The following is a 21,018-nucleotide window of genomic DNA, read 5'->3' as shown; positions in this document are numbered from 1 at the left end:
TGCCAAGTCAGTCATATCGCAAATTATTTCTTTAATTGCTTTGTTTTTCAGGGAATTAAAGAACAGAAACTTCAAACATTTACACTAATGCTGAGATATTACTAAAAGTTATCTTTGTCATTTTTTTGTCATTTCAGAACTATTTAGTTAATCAATGCTGATTGTGGCAAAAACCTAAAGCCAATTCATCAATTAATTCTGGTATGTGACTGTCAATATTAAATGTAACTACACACCTCTAAGTTAATATTAAGAAAAGATCATGTCAAAAGCAATTTTATAATAATGTGTCAACAGGAATGAGGTGTTCCCATAGACCCTCCCTTCGAACAGGAGAACTTTCTTTTGGCAGAAGCCAAGGTTGAGTACATGAGCACACACACACATACACACAGCTCAAATGATTTATTACCTTGGACAACTTGGAGGCAGCACTCAAATATCAGAAGAGGCCAGAGCGCTTCAGGAGCACACAGAGAACTGCGAACAGGTAGGGATTCTTTTTTTTTGCCTTTTCGTTGTTGTTGAATCAAAACTGAGAGACATGCACAAAGAACAAGAAAACAATAAGAGGTTATTTTCTTTGTATTGAGCCAAAGCTTCTCTCATCACCCTGTATCTAGGACACAAACTAAGTGGCAAGTTTCGCACTGGTGAACTAAACTATGCATGTACTTTGACTTAATGTAGCGCCTTTGGAGTTTTCACAATCCAGGGCTGACAACCACAGATTATTTTGTGTTCTGACGCCAAAGACTCTAAACTCCAAAAATATCTTGTGCTGCTTTAAAGACTTCCCTGTTTATAGACTTACTTTATACTGTCTCATAAAATTATTAGTCAACATGGATGTTATAAATGCAGTTTCTTACAGCTAGTTTGGTGGCCACACATCAAAACCATTTGAGTCGTTCTTCCCGATTTGGTTTTCAGGGTCTGGAATCTGTGAGAGCTGCTAGTCAGGTGGCACAAAGTCAAATCAGAACAGTTGCAAGGATGTTCTAACTATAGATACGGGTATCACATCAAATGAAGCCAATGTACGTGAAGGATTTTGAATCAGTGGGTGGATCTAATCCATACTTTTTTTGTGTGTGACAGATGTGTCTTCTGTAAAATAATTAAAACAATCTTCTTATTTGTTAGTGAACTGATCATTAGCTCTGAAGTTTTTAATTTAAACAAGAACAAGACATGCAAAAGACTATTGTAATGAAACATAGGGGAAAAAAACTGCAGAAGCGTGCAAATAATGGTGTTCAGGTTGTAGAAGCATAATGTTAATTAATATATATATATATATATAATTTATAATTTATTAAAAACAGAAGATACAATGATCTCCGTATTATAGAAATGCAAACCAACATTTATGTAGGTACACTTTCCTTGGGTGATGATAATGAAGCTGTGTACGAAAAAGCATCAGGACCTTATGGAACAATTAAATCTTAATGCATATGGGAGTTGCTCTAAAATATTCAGAGTGGCTATAAAGTGAATTCACAATAACTCCTTGTGCTGGGCTGCTGGCATATGCATTGTTGCTTTACATTGTGAAGTGCTAAAGCGAATCTAAAGGTTTAAAGCTGTTCTTGAAATATAGAAAAAGGAAATAACAAATTGTCTCAACAATTATTATTTACCAGTAAAGCTTGTCACTAACAGTGGCTTTACGTTAATTTATATTTACATGTTGTTTTCTAGAAGCCACAGATTTTTATCCTGCACACTGTGAGGCTTAAGAGGTGCGTGGGGACATTTGAGATCCCTGGAGAGTCTATCCACATGAGCCATTTTAACTGGGCAAGGCTGTCAGGACAGAGAAAGAGATTTTATCGGCAATCAGAGAAATAGGAGGGTGATAGACTAAGCAAAATTGGCTTTGCCTATTACTGAGGGTGATTCTGCTCACTTAAACACCCTGTGGAATCCCATATTCTGTACTCTAAATAAAGTACTGACAAGCAGGCTGATTTATAACGCAGTCATTTCCTCACCTAAAACATGTGTTGCTTCAGTCTAAGACCTAAGGGGCTCATTGCCAGTCTTTCCTAAGAGGAAAAGTAGACTTAATGCTTGCATCAATATTGTGTTTAGTGCATGGTTAGTTATGCACCAACGTAATTAGGCAATTACTAAAACAATCACTGCTCTGGAAATGAGACTTAATTTTTTTTTTTTTTTTAATTCTTAAAGCATGTTGGTTAAATCCTCTAAAATTGGTCAATTTTTGAAATAGAATGTGATTTTACACATTTCAGACTCAAGATAATATTGAAAAAGCCCTTTGGCATAGCAGAAATTAGAACTTTCCCATTGGTATCATGTCACCTAATGCATTGTATGCTAATTATATGTATGCTATTACTCACTAAGTGTCTCCCTTTCTGAACTTTGCCAGTTTTGAGAAATGTAAATAACTAGCGCCAATCGAGGGCTGTGCTAGGCTGGCATGATAGCCTATCATTTGACAAATGACTGTGTCCTACTAAACATGTCAGCAGGGCAATTCTGAGTAAAGGTAAAAAGGTTAGCTGTATAGTTTAAAACTTGAGCATGTCATTAGACTTGCTTTTCATATAGTCATGTGAAGTGGTAGTTTACTCATGCCCTGTTATTACTGCTATACAGCCCGGCCTGCCGCTGGCATGTAATTATGTTATGAAGCATGGCTCTGGTTTCTCTGCATGATGAAAATCTCCTTTTATGCAGCAGTTCATCTGATCTGAGATACAGGTGGAAAACCCTGGAAGCTAAGCTAACACAGGCAAATTTTGCACAGTAAACCACTAATGTGTTAAGTAACATATACCTATACTTTTAAGCGTAGAATGCCCAAGATGGCAGTGAGATGAAGTGATTTATTGTCCCCATATAAGCATGTGATTGCGTTGAGTGGTGTGAAGCTCAGGTTGCAGGTAAACTGAAGATCCTCGGATTGGCAAGCGTCAGTGTTGGGATATTTTGCTCAGGAGGGTAAGATAGCTCGTTTTCCAAAATGAACAAAAGCCAAGGCCTACTTGGGACATACTGAAAACCGGCATGGGTGTTCAAATTATTTGTCATTCTGAATACCTTGTGCTGTAATCAGAGAATGTGTAACAGTGTTTCTCATACAGTTTTGTTTTAGCAGCCAGATTTTAAACTGGACCAAGTGGTGACCCAAACCATTTATCAAACAAAAATAAGGGAAATTGACCATTTTGTTTTCTGAACGCCTCTTGAATTTAGATTTTTTTCGTGCTCTCATCACAAAACAAATTGTGTTTGGCACAAACCATGTTTACTCTCACTTGAAGTGATCTGTACTTAATTTTGTCTGGGTCCATTTTGTTCTACCTTACATCATATTGTTCATGGTTTTTGAGGATGAACTGATGTCACACAACCTTTGTTGGCATTCACCAAATTTGGCTGCTTCTATCAAGTGACAGATGAATTTGCGCTAAAACAATGAATTTGATAAAACAATGAATATGACTATTTATTTTGCTATCATATAGGATCCTAAAAGTTAGTTACTTACAATTAGCATTTAATTTTTTTCCCTTGCTGTCCGCAACCCTTTCAGATTCAGAACAGACCTGAAACCCATTTTTGAGTTAGGACCAGCAGTTGAGACCACTGATATAATAGTGTAGATATCATGATTTTGGTAAAACGTTCAATTCATAATATTATTATTATTATTTTTTTTTTTTTTACAGCATTTATTGATCTAGGTTAGTGTTAATATACTATTGTTCACTGTTAATTTTGATCATTGTTAAAAATATATTTTAGAAATCTTGAACTAATGCTAATTTATGCTATCTGTAATGGTATAAATGCATTAGTACATGAAGAAATGAACACTAATCTAATAAATGCTGTTAATTTTTAGTTCAATGCATTAACTAACATAAATAATTTAAACTTTAACTTTTTTTAGTGTCACCAGGACTTCATTATTTGGTACATGCATTCACTTGTTCAACCTGAAACTGATCATTATTAGCAAATTTACTATCCGAATTATACTGCCGCAATATAACTGCCATAGTGTTATTTTCTATGATGCAACCAATTGAAATAATAACTGTCAGGTTTTACGCCAACAGAAATGACAAACCAAACCATGCATAATGATGAGTGCAATGAATCACATGCATGTTGAAGGACGACACTCAAATGTCAGATTTCAGCAGCTTGTGATCCACAAAACGCTTGCATTTATATCTCATTATGCTCTGTGCAGTGTCTATGAGAGGTCAATCAGCATGCTATTGTGTATGGAATATGGCACTCGGTCAGATGACTGATGTAGCACAGAATGCAATTTCATAGAGTTATTTATTGAAAAAGATTGCCTCTGCATAAACCAACCTGTTTCGGTCAGGATCTGAGATGAGATTGAGACTATCATTAGCAGGAGTCAACAACAAGAGAGGGACAAGAGTCATCGAGGGCCATAGACTACTAGATCATTCCAAATAAACAAGATCTGTCCTAGTCACCTGCCTACCTAGACAGTTTTTCTCATTGTATGGCCAAAAAAATTGCACATCCTTAAATGAGAAGAAAATCCTGTAATGTATGGAAGACCATTTCAGCCATAAAATTAAAAATTAAAAACAGTAATTGTGACTTTTCACAATTGTGATTTTTTTCCTTGCAATTACGAGTTTATATCTCACAATTCAGACTTCTCATCTCAGAATTGTGAATTTATAAATTCAAATGGGAGTTAAACATAGGACTGCAATTTCCCAGTATCGCAATTCTGGATTTATATCTTGCAATTCTCCGTTTATATTAAAAAAGCCTGAATTTTGAGACATGAACTCAGAATAAAAAAGTTTTGTGAAATCAAAATCACAATTGGCGGGTTTTTTTAATTATTATAATTTTTTTGAATTAAAATCCGGCATTGCAAATTTTTTTGAATTATTATTATTCCTTAAACAGGCACTCAATGAGAATGTCAATTGTCATGTCAATTTTTAATTCAATACTGAAAAATGTTATGAGAACTGTAAAATTTAATTAAAAATTTATAATTTTTCCCCTATATTTCTGTGTGCTATACACTTTTATGTTTGTCTGACTACTCCAATGCGGCTTTAGCTACATGCTATGTCCAAATTCAATTGAAATCAATTGCAGAGCAATTCAGTCACTTCTGAGGTTTTGTTTCAGTTAGGACGCTGCCTTAGGGGAAGTTCACACAGGACACGTTCTTGCTTTCAAAAAGAGCTAGCTAACTTGCCACTGCATCTTAAAAAGCAGTACATGTGAAACAAAGACATACTATTTGTTTACACAGACAAACATTTAAAACTGCACAAATGGATGCATACATTCCATGTGACAACCCTATGTAGGCAGTAGACAGCACACTAGGTTTTGGATCAAAGCTAAATATCTCGAACACATGCTCACTAAAATATTTTCAGCTCTCCTCCTCAAAGCCAATATGTCTCCATGCAGGAGACGGTTAAATCCAAACATGTAAAAATCCCATATTAGTGCTAAGCTAGTGCTAGTATACTAGTGAGGGCACACTGACTGGATCTGAATCATGTATGTGAGTGGATTTGAAAAGATGAATGACTAGAGCCGTGGAGGTTTTGCTGACTCGGCCCAAAGCCTCTCTAATGGAACATAATGCACTGCACTGTCACACTACATCACATCCCAACAGATGGGATAACTGTCGTCCTACTTTGCTCCATCTTTGTCCCTATTTCTCCTGAATTGCTCTTTTCCCAAAACTGCTTAGACTTAATATGTTTTTTAAATGTGCAAATGCTCAGTTTGACCTATTTTGAGGTGTCTGCTTAATGACGATAAGTGTTGAAGAAGCACATGTGATGAATATCCTTGACAGATTGATTTATAAAATTAGCTTTTTCATACATCTTCTAATAGTATCTTGTATTGTGCAAACATTTTTATCTATCCAAATGTTTAATAAGACTGAAATTGAATTGACCTTTCATATTGCTTTTCTCACACCCAGAGAAGCTTCTGAATTCTTGAGCCATTGGACTGCATCAAGATGATGAAAAAAGCCAAGGTTTTAGATCCCACTGCTGCTGGGCAAGGCGGTAAGAACAATATAATTGTTCTCTCTCCCATATGGCAGGCTGACACTGGCACCGAACCTTGTCCAACTGCTCTATTACTGAATTACTGAAACAACAAATCCAGCCATGTTCTCCATGAAGACCAGCTAGAGATCCTTTTTTGTTTTGTAATTCGTTCTTTCTCTTTCTTAATGGTCACTATTCCCAGAAGATGTAATTTAGTTAATCAGTTTTCTTTGTATTCATAATGATGAGAGTATAGCAATGGAATTTGCCATACTTGATAGGACATGGGTATCATTTAGAAAAGTTCTACCACAGTAAGAAGCTGAGTTAAAATGCAATGCCGGATTTTCCAGATAAAAACCTAATGACCTTCTCTCCATGGTAAAGTGAATAATATATCTGTCCCAGAGGGGTTAGAAGAGTAAGACAGTGAGATAAAAGCAAGTGTTGAATCTAACTTAGCCACACAAATTTATTTAAACACATGGATGATCAAACAGCTAGTTAAAGTCGTAGGTTGTGAGTTTGGAAACTAGCCACTGTGCACAAGATGGAAAGGAAGAGGAGACTGAATGTGGCTTATGCAATCAGAGCCTTCATCAGTGCCTAGTGCGCCCTTCATCTGGAAGTTCACTAAACAGCCCTGTGAGCATTTTCTGTCATTCAGTATGGGTTTCTTTGAATCGTGTAACCATGGATGCGAGGGACAACCATCAACCAACCAGAATGTGAATTGCCTGTGTTGTGAAGGACAGCAAATGGAGCCAGAAAAGAGGACCAGGCTGGAATCGAGCCTGTATAAACAACAGCTCTTACGTTTCATGATTAAACCTTTTTTATTTTCTTTAATTATTTCCAATTTTATTTGTTTCTCACTTTCTTTCTTTATTTCATTTTCTTTGAGGAGAGGGTTTATTTTACCTTATTTAATTAGACTTTTTTATTCTTTTTTTTTTTCTTATGTTAATTATGAGCCCCTCCTTTTTTACAATCATGGGTGACAATATTTAAATTGCAGGACATAAAAAGTGTCCTCACATTAATGACAACATTTCTGCCCATTTAGGCCTGTTTCACACCGCAAATTTAAGCAGAAATTTTTTTTAATGTATATTGACTTAAAACGTCTGATAGGGGAAAAAAAAGTCCATTAGAATGGACAAAACATATGGTGTAGTAACCAGACAAAAGCTGCAGTAATACTAATATGTGAAGTTCTCTGAGGCAGTTTTCACTCATGGGTGACAATATTTAAATTGCAGGACATAAAAAGTGTCCTCACATTAATGACAACATTTCTGCCCATTTAGGCCTGTTTCACACCGCAAATTTAAGCAGAAATTTTTTTTAATGTATATTGACTTAAAACGTCTGATAGGGGAAAAAAACAGGAAGTGTAGTAACCAGACAAAAGCTGCAGTAATACTAATATGTGAAGTTCTCTGAGGCAGTTTTCACTGCAATCAATAACTGCGACACGCAACGACGGCATCTGCCCATTTGCTTTTGTATACTGAACAAAAATATAAACGCAACACTTTTGTTTTTGCCCCTATTTTTCATGAGCTGAACTCAAAGATCTAAGACTTTTTCTATGTGCACAAAAGGTCTACTTCTCTCAAATATTGTTCACAAATCTGTCTAAATCTGTTAGTGAGCACTTCTCCTTTGCCGAGATAATCCATCCACCTCACAGGTGTGGCATATCAAGATGTTGATTAGCCCACATGATTATTGCACAGGTGTGCCTTAGGCTGGCCACAATAAAAGACCACTCTAAAATGTGCAGTTTTACTATATTGGGGGGTAGGGTATCTCTGTGCATTCAAAATGCTATCAATAAAATGCACCTGTGTTCGTTGTCCATAACATATGCCTGCCCATACCATAACCCCACCGCTACCATGGGCCACTCAATCCACAACGTTGACATCATCAAACCGCTCACCCACACGATCTGACCTGTACAGCGAATTCGGGATTCATCTGTGAAGAGAACACCTCTCCAAAGTGCCAGACGCCAAGCGAGAGCCTGCTGTGTGAAACAAAACATGACATTAGTGAGCCGATAGGCCTATCTGTACGGTACAATGTTGCTATGGACGTTGCTAAAAGAATCAAGTATTTAATATCGCTATTGACCTTGCTTTTGTTTACTAAATAGTATGCTAACTGTGAAACTTACATCAAGCCTGGCATGCATCTTTTCATGATGCGAGAAGTTCACTTATGTACTGTAGTTTATACATTTTTAAATGTTTCACATTTTCAGCCTTTTCAAATGTGCGATTTTTGAGGTAATCGCACATTTGAAAAGCCTGTGTTTCTAAGTTGGCGTATAGTAGTCTATTTTCACCATATTACCTTCTGGGTTCAGCACGCATACAGCCGAAATACACGTTGTGCAGAAATTCACAGCTATACTTCCGCTAGGCAGCAGTGTGAATACTGTAACCAGAATGATCACCTGCTGATAATGTATGCTGAGTGAAACAGGTCTCACACAATTTCCTTCCCAGTTTGTCTGCTTTTTCTCTAGTCTTGTCTATTGTAATCTTACATTCAACCACTTAGTGGTTTGAATAATTACGTTTTATTGGTTTAACCTTCTCGTCTTTTCCCCTGTCTTGTATTTCTGATTGTATTTGTTTCTTTCGAACCTGTCAAAGAAAAAAAAAAAGGCCAGGATTCACAACTTTGTGTTCTCCTTCTTTGTTTCCCCTTCCTTCGTTGCTGTTGTACTGTAATGTTGTGTCTGTACCAGGACTGGAAATTCTACCTCTCAAGAGACAAGGTAAGGTAATTGAATGACAGCAACCTGAACATCTGCATGCATGTCATGATATCCAGTAAATCTTCATATTATAACATATCATAACATAACATGATATATCATATATATCAAATAATACATCATAACATATCAAGTAATATATCATGTTATATCCAGTATATCATAATATCCAGCCAAATAAGTAAAAAGAATGGAGATCAGTGTGCTATTTATAATATGAATGTTCAGATTGCTGTCATTTAAAGACATCATGAAAATTCTTGAGGAATTTTCTTTTCTTATGTTGATGTATTGAAACATGATGGGATGTGTAGAAAATCATCTCCCTTATTTTAAAATAACTAATAGACTTTTTAACCAAAAGGTTCTCAGGAAAAGAAAAAATGTTGGTTGGGGCAAGTTGTCACATAAATGCTAGTATTTAGTACAATTAATTGCAATATTTACTGACCAAAATAAGCTGTTTTAGATTTTTGTGTGTGATGTTTTAGATTTTTGCCGTTTCATTTTTATTCATTTATTTTTTTCCCCCTCACAATTGATGTACTGTTTAAATTTTGCTGTATTCCTAAGAAGTGTGACAAACAAAAGTTACAAAGTTCAATGTGTGTTCACTGAACTATATCTTTTGGAGTAATAACAGTTAAATGAAAGGCATATGACAATACAGAAACTGACTTTAAATAAACCTACTTTAAGAAATATTTACCAGAGTGATCATTATGACAACTATCCCTGGATTATTCCCCTATTCATACATTTAGGATGTGTTTGAATCTGCAAAACATGAATCTGCATATTTAAAGCAAATCAAGAAGCAAATTGTCATTGGTACAATATCATTATATGTCTTAGATATTATCTCTTTTTCACTCAAGGAAGTTTTTCTGCCTCCACTTCAAATATATCATATTTTGTTTTATCAAATGTTTTTCGATACATAGACTACAGTCATGCACGTTTTTCCCCCCTGATGTTCTGACAATGTACCATGAATGTGGATTCTCTCAGGCATCAAAAGGAGATCTAAGGTTCCCGGTGTTATGATTACACAGTACATTGAGGAACTTCCTGAGGGGATGACAACTCCAGACTTCACACGTAAACCCATCGCTTTAACCATTCAAGAAGGTAAGCACATTAAAAGAGAAGAATCTACAAAAGTGAAATCAAATGTGACTGGAGTTGACACTTGAGAGCTAAATGATCCTGGATGTGAAATTAACAAGCTAGGAACACATACAGAGGATTACCATACAGATTTACTGCACTAAATGTCTAAGCTGTGCAGTTACCCCAACTGAACCTACGCAGTAGAGGAGTGATTTATCAAGTTCGCTGCTCGTCCTCCAGCTTTAACATGTGACCATGGCTATATATGCACCAGGGAAAGAAATACTACTATATTAAAATACTGTAGCATATATCCCATTTCACGCTAGTTTGAAATGCACAGCGCAAGACCACAAATGTGTAATGTATGCTTTCATTTATGTTTTTAATGACATTTCAAGCTATGAGTTTTTGTCATTTATTCTGCCTGTATCTAAACCATTTGACTTTGCCAAAGTGTCTACTGCTTTACAACTAAGAGGATCTCTTGAAAAACAGAACAATGTCAGCCATGTTAACTATTTCTAATAAGCAATAAAGAAAATGTGGTACGATTTTACAATAATGCATTAACTAACATAAACTAACAATGAGCAATACATTTGTTATGCTAATTATTCATCTTTATTAATGTTCAACTGTTCATTGTTAGTCCATGATAACTTCAAATATCCATCAAATAATATTACCGGATAAAACGTTTGATTTGATTGATAATAATGTATTAGTAAATGTTGAAATTGATATCAACAAAGATGAATAAATGCCTTTCAGGTTTTTTTCATTGTTATTTCATGATAACTGAAGTAGTTAACTAATGTTAACAAATGAACCCTTATTGTAAAAATATTTGTGACCTACAATACATTCACTACAATTCAAAAGTCTGGACACACCTACTTATTCTGTATTATTACTATTTTCCCCTTTTCATAAGAATAGCAAAGTCATCAAAACTATGAAGTATTGTTAGTTTAATATTGCTGTTGCACACTCGGGATATTCACTCAATCAACTCCACAAGGTGCATCCTGAGATGCATTTCAAATAGTCAATATGTATATATACAGTATATGCTGGGATCTTGTTAAATTATTAACATGTTAGTTTTGTATAGAAATGCACACATAGTTTATATGTGTCTACAAAACTAATTTCAAGCATTTAAGTGTATACCGTCAACCATTTTTCACAATGGAGATACATAAATTCAGTTAAGTGTGTCCAAGCTTTTGAGTAGTAGTGTACTGGAACACATTCTCTGATAAATGTTCACAGAACAATTCAAAACAAATAAGATTCCTGTAAAAGCAGCAATTAACCACCCACAAAGCATGTGACACAATAAATAAGATAAGAACAATGTTTTCAAGGAACTAGAATTCTTTTTTGAAAGCCTTTTAAGTTCTACTTTATATATATCTCTCAAGTCTATAACAACTTTCATTTTCGTGAATCAGGAAAACTAGCCATTTTTAAAGCCAAAGTGATTGGAAACCCAGCACCCACTGTAACCTGGCATAGAGGACTAATGTTAACAAATGAACCCTTATTGTAAAAATATTTGTGACCTACAATACATTCACTACAATTCAAAAGTCTGGACACACCTACTTATTCTGTATTATTACTATTTTCCCCTTTTCATAAGAATAGCAAAGTCATCAAAACTATGAAGTATTGTTAGTTTAATATTGCTGTTGCACACTCTGGATATTTACTCAATCAACTCCACAAGGTGCATCCTGAGATGCATTTCAAATAGTCAATATGTATATATACAGTATATGCTGGGTATATATCTTGTTAAATTATTAACATGTTAGTTTTGTATAGAAATGCACACATAGTTTATATGTGTCTACAAAACTAATTTCAAGCATTTAAGTGTATACCATCAACCATTTTTCACAATGGAGATACATAAATTCAGTTAAGTGTGTCCAAGCTTTTGAGTAGTAGTGTACTGGAACACATTCTCTGCAGTCTTGGGAAGGCTGAAGCTATTGGAGTTGGAGGTGGTGCTGTAGCGGTGGTAGGAGCAGTAATGGCTGCAGGAGCTACAGGTACTGGAGAAGCTGGTGGAGCCGGAGGAGCTGGAAGGGCTGATGGAGCTGGAGGTGCCGGTGGAGCTGGAGGAGCCGGTGGAGCCGGAGGTGCTGGTGGAGCTGAAGGAGCCGGTGGGGCTGGAGGAGCTGGAGGAGCCGGTGGGGCCGGAGGAGCTGATGGTTCTGGAGGAAGCGGTGGCGAGGGAGGAGAGGGAGGAGATGGAGGAGACAAGAAGCGTCAAAGAGCAGGACCTCTTGTACCAGAGAATGTCGTAGGTAAGAAATTATACAAGGAGACGTTAAATTTATCTATTCTATACAAATTACTTCTCACTTTTATCTCTACTATAACATTGCAGCAGTGTTTGGTTCTTACAGAAAACATACAGTCTAGCAAAGCAAGCCAAACTTTCATACAGTACATATACGGTATTGTATATACAAAAAACAATGCCATTAAAAGTAAGATTTTTTTTAATGTTTTTTAAAGAACTCTCTTATGCTGACCAAGGCTGCATTTATTTGATCAAAATTATAAAATATTATTACAATTTCAAATATAATAATAATTGCAATTTTAAATAATAATAATAATAACACTAATAATAAACATTTCTTATGATTATCACTGTTGTTTGCTGCTTAAAGTCTGTGTAAAGCAGTATAAAGCTGTTTTGTAAATGATCGCAACCAGGTAATATTCATTTACGTGGCAAAGGCATAGTTAGTTAGCAACCTGTAGGTTGTAGTAATTAACGGTAATGACAGTCGTCTAACTAGCGATTGAGCGGGCAAACCACTGATGCTAATGCACTCTAGTTATTAGGTGTGTTCGACTTAAAACAGCCAATCGGTGTATGACATCAAAGTACCGTGAGAGTGATTCGAAAGCAAGCAGAGTCGTCTGCTCTCTATAGCTCTCACGGTATTTAATCGAGACATGATTTCAGCCTTGCCCAGAAAATCCTGAAAACAAAAATGATGAAAAACTATTTAACGGTCTAACTCCACATTTCAGTACTAAATAGTTCAGAGTCTTTGTAACGTGTTTCAGCAATACATTTCTAACATTTATAATGTGTTTAGAAACAATTCTCTGAATTGCTTTTACACAGACTTTTGTGATTTATTTTTCAGGATTCTTTAATGAATAAAATATTTATTTGAAATAGATTTTTTTGTTTGTTTTAAAACAAATAAAATTCTTTACTGTCACTTTTGATCAATTTAATGCATCCTTGCTAAATAAAAGTATTAATTTATTGGTGTGTACAGTGAATGTATACAGTTTATATATGAATATACTCATTCATTCAGACACACTCCTACAGCAACTATACTGATACCTGTTCAATTATCTTCACAAATTTTATATTACGGATACCTTTTTACAAAACTGTTATTGCTTATTTTGAAGTGTCAGCATTCAACAGGTTTTGTAAAAGAGCTTTGGTTTTGTGCAACATCCTTGCACAACTTTCTGTTTGCTTATAAGCTGATGTTATTCTGTGCATGCAAATGCAATCATCACACTATATCCTAGAGGTGTTTTAGCTCAAGCGGGATACACACACAACACAATCAAAGCATTCCACATCCTGAGCTGATTAATTCACACTTTACATCAAAAATCATGATAGGAAGCTCAAACGCACCCAGCACAGTTCCAGATGTGAGCATGGAGCGTTGTAAACAGGAAGGGGAAGCCGAGGGCTGTACTCGTGTAAGACAAGGTCCACTGATACCAGACACAGTGACTGGTAAGAGTGTGGGATGAACACTAAATCCAGCTCATCTGTATTAAAATCCTGTGCAGTGATTACAGAAACTAAATCGTTTACTAAATTAAAAAGTGTATTTTCCATTAAACATCAACAGTAACACAAATAGCTTTTACTTGAATGATATATTGATCATGAGAAAGACATTTCAGTTAACATTAACAACCTATTTATTTATTTTTAATAAATACTGATTTATTAAGCATGATTATTAATTTTCAGTGATTAAGAGTGATTAATATATATATATATATAATACTTTTTACATGGGGAAAAACAGTGGAGTGCTTAAAAATATTATCACAACTAATGTCATTTCCAATAATATGAGATAATCAAACTGAAAACCTTTTTTTATTTTCTCTGTCATCGAATGTTCCATAAAATTAAAATTTTTCAGCTTAATGTGCTTCTCGGTTTGTCTGTCTTAATTGTTCGTTTGTGTCATTTATTTGTTCATGTACCTGTATTGTGGTGTTAGTTTGTCAGTGTTTTTCCCTGTCGGTGTGTAATGTTTCAAATGTTGTTGTGATGGTTTGGTTGTCTGTGGTGCTACGCTGGGTAGCCCCTCCCACTCGATATATCTCATTGGCCATATATCGAGCTCTCCATAGTTGTATATTAAACATCATGTTCTCAATGGTTGTGCAGCAGAGTCATGCAGCATTTTTGTTCCAGTTTCTGGTAACTTTTAAAAAATATATAATTCTTAACATTAATGCATTTTCCATTGTTGTGTAATTACATAAAAACAAAAACGGTGCACAAAATAACAATGTAACAGCCAATTGGAATATGTGATGTTTAATACAGAGCTTTGTGGAGCAGGATTTTTTAACCAATGAGATTTTATTGAGGATGGAATTACCCAGCGTGGCACAAAAGCAACAAAACTGCAGCACGTTTAGAGACTCAACCTTGGAAAATGTTCATGGTTTGCTTTTTTTGTGGCGGTTTTTGTTACAGTTTTCTTAAATGTTGCTTGTTTTAAGTGTTTTTCTTCTTATTCTAAATGTTCTTTCCAACCTCTTTATCATATTAATGTCAATCTTCAAAATGCTTCACCGACTGACCGAACGGCATGAATAAAGGTGGAGGTAACCCATCAGATAAAGAAAAACCATCAGGTTCCGGTAATCCATCAGGTTCCAGTAATCCATCAGGTTCCGGTAACCCATCAGGTTCAGGAAACCCGTCAGGTTCTGAAAATCCTTCAGGTTCTGGGAACCCATCCGGGTCTGCTAGTGCTTCAGGTTCTGGCAGCGCTTCAGGTTCGGGGGACCCACCAGGCCCCGGAAAGCCACCAGGTCCTGGAGGGCCATCAGAGGGCAGCACTGAAGCTACAAAGGAAGAAAAAAGAGCTGAAGATGAAAAGGATGAGTCAGCTAAAGCTGGCAAGCGTTCAGGCCGTAAAAAACAAGGCCCACAGGTTCCGGAGACAGTTGTTGGTAAGAGATGTTTGAAGTTGCACTAAATAATGACATTGCTTCCATGCAAATGTCAAAGTCATTCAGAATACTACTCAGGAATAACTGTGCAATCTCTTGTAGGAGATCTGGGTCTAATTCAGTCACATCATCTGAACAATAAACAAAGTTATCCAAGCACTTCCTATTCCTATTAAGTCTTTCATGTGACTATGGAGACATTTTTGCACATTAATAATCAGAAAACTTCTTTATTCGGTTATCAAGCATTTACATGTTCTGCCACAACATCCCTGAAGGACTTAGGTCCTTGTATAATGTTTTACTTAATTTAGCTTTAATTTAACCATTCTGGACGTGTTTTGGATCTTATTTCTGCGGGATCAAATATCTCACAAAATACCTTGGGACTTCCTAGATAACTTTCCACTGACAAACTTAGTTGGTTTCATTGTCCCAATTGCTCATCATTTAAAGATTATACCCCTAGCTTCCACAGAACAGGCTTTGTAAGCATATGCATATTCATATCAGCAGTTCTTGGACATAAAGTTTGTGTTGAAACTTTGTGAAGGCATATCTGATGCGCAAGCTCAAAATAAGTGAGGGATATGTTGAGCAAGGCGGGCTGTAATCAGTAACTTTAATAACCTCTTTAATTAGGTTGATTCGAGTAGGCGGACGTTATTTGGCTTACATAATTGGATAACTTTGTTTATTGAAGGAATGATTCAGTCAAAATGGAAAATGCTGTCTTTATATGTATTTACGCTCATGCCATTCCAAACCTGCATATTGTACATTTTTTCTTTGAAAGACAATAATATTAATAATAGTTTCATTTTATTTTATTTTATTTATAATTTATTTTTATTTTTTGTAAATTATTTTATAGTATATTATAGTTTTATTTGTTTGTTTGTTTGTATAAAGAATCATATGGTTTACAGTGCTTATGGTGCTTTTGTTATGCTTGACAGCCTGTGGTCAATATGACTGAACTGACATAGAAGATCTATGTAAAAATCCTTTATAAATTCATTTTTTGAATTTACCAGGTTTTAACAGGTTTGGAGGCTCATCTCTGAGTAAACTATTCCTTTAAATAAAATAAAGCTCTATATAATTGGACTGAGGACCAATACCTTTGTTGAAAACTTTAATGTTTTATTAAAAGATTCAGTAATAAATGTGTAAAACAAATAGTAGCTACCCAGTCTGCAATGTGCCAGCTATTTCTTATGCACTGTGTGTGTGTCTGCTGTCTGTGTATATCAGTATGTGCTTGCTTGTCTTGCTAAAGGCCAATCACCTCGCTCATTAATCAGAGGAACTGGGGCATTATAAGATCTTAATAAATTCAGCCAAATATGACTTCACAAACTTTAATTACGAGAAGACAAATTAAGGATTTTTTATGTCCTAGAAGACCTGAAAATTCAAGTAGAAGTCATTCCAGAAAGATGTTTCTTTGCCTTAACACTAAACTCACAAAAAGTAACTGAATCAATATTTACCTGGAGATTTTAAAGCAAATTCTTTAAAAAAAGTTTCCAGAGAACAAATAATACAAAATGGGGGGAAAAGGGGGGGAATATTTATATTGATCTAATAGAACAGCAACATTATTTGGTAATACCACCAAATCCAGAAGGTTTCCATAATTTTCCCATTAGTGGGGAACTTAACAAATAATTAGAGTCACTACTAATTCAGCGATTTCTCTCAACTGAACAACTTCACCCAAGGGTGAAAATGTACTATTAGAACGTCTGTACAATGCAGTTCAAAACAAGGCAGGTTAAATGTGTAGCAGCCATTCAGAGATGCTTCATAAGTGGTCTTTGTCATCATGATGGATTCTAAGAAGATACGGATTCTAAGTCAGCACTGAAGACAATGGCAAGATATATTTGATTTTTTTTTTCAGACACATTTCTAACTTTCATTCACATTTAAATGAAAGTTAATGCATTTTAGCATGTGCCCATTAAATATGTATGCCCATACTTACTACTGTAAGTGTACAATTTCACTGCTGTAGAATTGCTACAGTAGGCCTCAGTTAATGTGTGTGGAGTACATTTCAAACAGCAATGCAGCAAAATGATAACCATTCTTGAATTATTAATTACTAATTTTGTTCACAAATCACCTGCAGATCCTGGTGTTCACTTTTCTGCTGGGCTGGAAGACTGCAAAGCTATTGTGGGAGAGGCAGCTGAACTAGTCTGCAAACTTAGCAGTGCTGACTGTAATGGCGTCTGGTCCAAAGATGGCAATGAGGTATAAAGTTACCATATATATGTATATATGATGTGTGTATGTGTGCATGTATACACATACACTCAATTTTTTACATTTCTCTGTAGATTACTGCCTCCACTGAGGGTATAACTATCAGCAGAGAGGAAGCCGTTCACAAACTGAAAATTGCAAAAGTAACAGACGAATTTGCTGGAAAATATCGATTTGAGGCTGATGGGCGTAAAACTGAATGTGTGATTGTTGTTGAAGGTTTGTTTTGTAATATCTGCTCATTTGTGCTAATGCATATGCAAATTATTCGAAATGTAACATTTATACTTAAAAAAAATTAATCTGTTTGTTTAAGATCCACCGAGATTCAGTGACAAGGAAATTGAAGCATTTGCAAAACCGATTGTGATCAAACACAATCAGAAAGCCACCTTTAAAATTCCATTTATTGGCCGTGAGCCATTCAAAGTCCAGTGGTACAAAGATGGTGAAGAGCTCATGCCAGACTCTCACTGCAAGATTGAGATTTCAGAGGGTGAAAGCCGTCTGCTTCTCACCAAACTACAGCGTAAAGACACTGGGGAAATAAAAATCAAAGTCAAAAATGAGTTTGGTGCAGCTGAAGCCATTTCTAATCTAGTTGTACTTGGTGAGTACAAAAAAGTGAACTAATTAAACAGGCTGTATTTTTAATAAGAATGTAGTACAGTTTGGTTACAAAATTACACTCCACTTTGCCTGATACATTTTTACTTCATTTAGATAAACCTACCCCCCCACTTGGACCACTGGAGATCATTGAGGCATCTGCCAACTGCATTGAGATCAAGTGGAGACCACCAAAAGACAATGGTGGTTGCCCTATTAAACATTACATACTTGAGCGTAACCAAATTGGACGCAACACATGGAAAAAGATAGGCCAGATCCCAGGTGAAGCCCACTACAGAGACACCGATGTTGACCATGGCAGGAGATACTGTTATCGTATCAGAGCCGAGACTGATGAGGGCATCAGTGAACAGATGGAGACTGAGGATGTGCAGGCTGGCACTAAAGGTGACTTACTAAAAAAATCTCTCAAAGTAGCCTTGTGCTAGTCAATCGCCATCCAGACTTGTCTTAATATAAACCTATGAAATGATTACTTTTCAGCATATCCTGGTCAGCCATCTGCTCCTAAAGTAGCCAGTGCCTTCAAAGACTGCATTAACCTGACATGGAGTCCTCCAACCAACACTGGAGGAACCAGTATTTTGGGTTATAACTTAGAGAAACGCAAGAAGGGCAGCAACTTGTGGGGTCAAGTCAATCCAACAGATCAGCCAATCCAAGGTTTGTATCGCAGGAGCTGAACAACTACATCTTGGCTATGCCTCCTCCAGGTGAATCATCTCATCTACGTTCAGAAAGGCCATAAAATGAAAAAAAACTACCTCTCATTTTCAAAAACTGAACTGGATATGCCCCATTATTAAATCAAGGTTTTGTTTTTCTTAGTGAGACCGAGCAAAGACTGCATTAACCTGACATGGAGTCCTCCAACCAACACTGGAGGAACCAGTATTTTGGGTTATAACTTAGAGAAACGCAAGAAGGGCAGCAACTTGTGGGGCCAAGTCAATCCACCAGACCAGCCAATCCAAGGTTTGTATCTCATATTTTTACACAAGTTACTTTAAAGTACTGTCTGCTAGTAATGTTTACTTCTCAATTGCCATCCACAGCAAAGAAATATCCTGTAAAAGATGTAGTTGAAGGAATGGAGTATGAGTTTCGTGTGTCTGCCATCAACATATCTGGAGCTGGTGAACCAAGTAACCCCTCAGAATTTGTGTTTGCAAGAGATCCCAAAAGTGAGTAATTTCTCAGGTTGCTCATTATCTTCAAAAAGAGAAGAGGAATTCAGCATAAGTATTCTCAAAGCTGTACATTTCAAAAAATGAACCATGGCCTCCCCTCATAGATATGCAAAAATAGCAGATTTAGGTCAGAATTTTCTGGGTTTCAAAATAACAAGCTAATTTGAACTCCTCTTGCACTTCTCCCTATTTTCTCGTTCAACGTTTTCTCATGCAAATGCTTTCATCTCAATTTCCTGTTAGAACCCCCTGGTAAAGTCATTGACCTTAAAGTGACAGACTCCACCTATACTACCTTATCCTTGTCTTGGACTAAACCAAAAGAAGAGCCTGGTGTTCAGGATGAGGCCAAGGGATACTTTGTGGATGTCAGGCCTGCTGAGAACACTGAATGGGATCGATGCATCACAAATGCCATTACCATGACCTCTTACACTGTAAAGGGACTGAAATCAATGGCCATGTATTGGGTTAGAGTGATCGCCGTCAATGAAGGTGGAGAGGGTGAGCCACAGGAGCTGAACAACTACATCTTGGCTATGCCTCCTCCAGGTGAATCATCTCATCTACGTTCAGAAAGGCCATAAAATGAAAAAAAACTACCTCTCATTTTCAAAAACTGAACTGGATATGCCCCATTATTAAATCAAGGTTTTGTTTTTCTTAGTGAGACCGAGATTCACGGATTCTAAGATCAAGAGCTTCATTGTGGTCAGAGCTGGAAATTCTGCACGATTCAACATCAACTTTGAGGTAATGGGCAATACTAAAACCATACTATTAGAGACCAAACCAGGGGTTTAGAACTTGTATCACAAAAAGTGTGTCACTTTTTGGGAGACAATCATTATATTCTACCTGTCGTGTGAAGGTCTGAAATATAACCAGACTCCTGTTGCCCCTCCTCGATTCCTTGATCAAAAATGTAGTGCTGACTTCAGCAAATCATTTAGGACTACTAGCTGAATAATATGTCCCATAATTAATATTCATGAGCCAGGCTATAACATGCTCCCTTCTCATACACTTTTCAGATCATTCCTATTCCACTCATTAAAACTATATTTTGCTCTGGCCACATGTCCGATACTTGTCCTATATTAACTTTTCACAGGCTTCCCCACTGCCTGATGTCATCTGGCTTAAAGATGGTATCCCTGTGTCCAAACGTGCCACTATTAGCAATGCTGAGGGAGGTTCTCAGATCCTGATCCCATCTGCAGATCGCTCCGATACAGGAATCTATACCATCATAGTCAAGAACGTTGTGGGACAAGAGACCTTCAGTATTGAGATTAGAGTTACAGGTAAAATAAGGGAACCAGTGTATGTCTGTGAATCTGTTATTATCAAAGATACCATCTTAAATGATTGACTGTAGCATCACCAAATAGAATTGAAAAAATGTTTTCAAATATGTTTTCCTAAATAGTCCCAGTCTGTCTGGTTGAAAAACATAGCTATACCCCCATCTCACGCCATGTTGATATGTTGGGCTGGTCGGAATTTTTAAACAGAGCAATGTTTTGTTAGTATTGTACCACAGATCCACGGTGCTTGTATTTTTTTGGTGAAATCATTTTATGAATAACTTATAGTCTCAACGTATTAAGCTGGGACTATAGAAAAGTATTTGAACTAACTCAATAAAAAAAAA

At 36.2% G+C, this 21,018-nt stretch overlaps 1 protein-coding gene across 1 annotated transcript in view; it reads left to right on the top strand.

Annotated features, from left to right (window-relative positions):
* Nucleotides 1-401: 401 nt before the first annotated feature.
* LOC107561000 (immunoglobulin-like and fibronectin type III domain-containing protein 1) overlaps nt 402-21,018 on the top strand; it is a 31,536-nt gene continuing 10,919 nt past the window's right edge. Inside the window, exons 1-17 of the mRNA XM_016245321.1 lie at nt 402-490; nt 6,005-6,092; nt 8,842-8,871; nt 9,883-10,002; nt 11,445-11,517; nt 11,971-12,308; nt 13,673-13,792; nt 14,905-15,261; nt 17,402-17,526; nt 17,613-17,757; nt 17,855-18,148; nt 18,262-18,558; nt 18,655-18,834; nt 19,227-19,355; nt 19,605-19,913; nt 20,029-20,114; nt 20,476-20,668. Of these exons, the coding sequence (XP_016100807.1) occupies nt 6,044-6,092; nt 8,842-8,871; nt 9,883-10,002; nt 11,445-11,517; nt 11,971-12,308; nt 13,673-13,792; nt 14,905-15,261; nt 17,402-17,526; nt 17,613-17,757; nt 17,855-18,148; nt 18,262-18,558; nt 18,655-18,834; nt 19,227-19,355; nt 19,605-19,913; nt 20,029-20,114; nt 20,476-20,668 (2,845 nt within the window). The 5' untranslated portion in view covers nt 402-490; nt 6,005-6,043. The remainder of the gene's footprint in view (nt 491-6,004; nt 6,093-8,841; nt 8,872-9,882; nt 10,003-11,444; nt 11,518-11,970; nt 12,309-13,672; nt 13,793-14,904; nt 15,262-17,401; nt 17,527-17,612; nt 17,758-17,854; nt 18,149-18,261; nt 18,559-18,654; nt 18,835-19,226; nt 19,356-19,604; nt 19,914-20,028; nt 20,115-20,475; nt 20,669-21,018) is intronic.

Source organism: Sinocyclocheilus grahami, unplaced genomic scaffold (genome assembly GCF_001515645.1).
Source record: "Sinocyclocheilus grahami isolate Dianchi unplaced genomic scaffold, SAMN03320097.WGS_v1.1 scaffold751.1, whole genome shotgun sequence".
Taxonomy (NCBI): Eukaryota; Metazoa; Chordata; class Actinopteri; order Cypriniformes; family Cyprinidae; genus Sinocyclocheilus; species Sinocyclocheilus grahami.
This window is presented reverse-complemented; position numbering and strand designations above follow the sequence as displayed.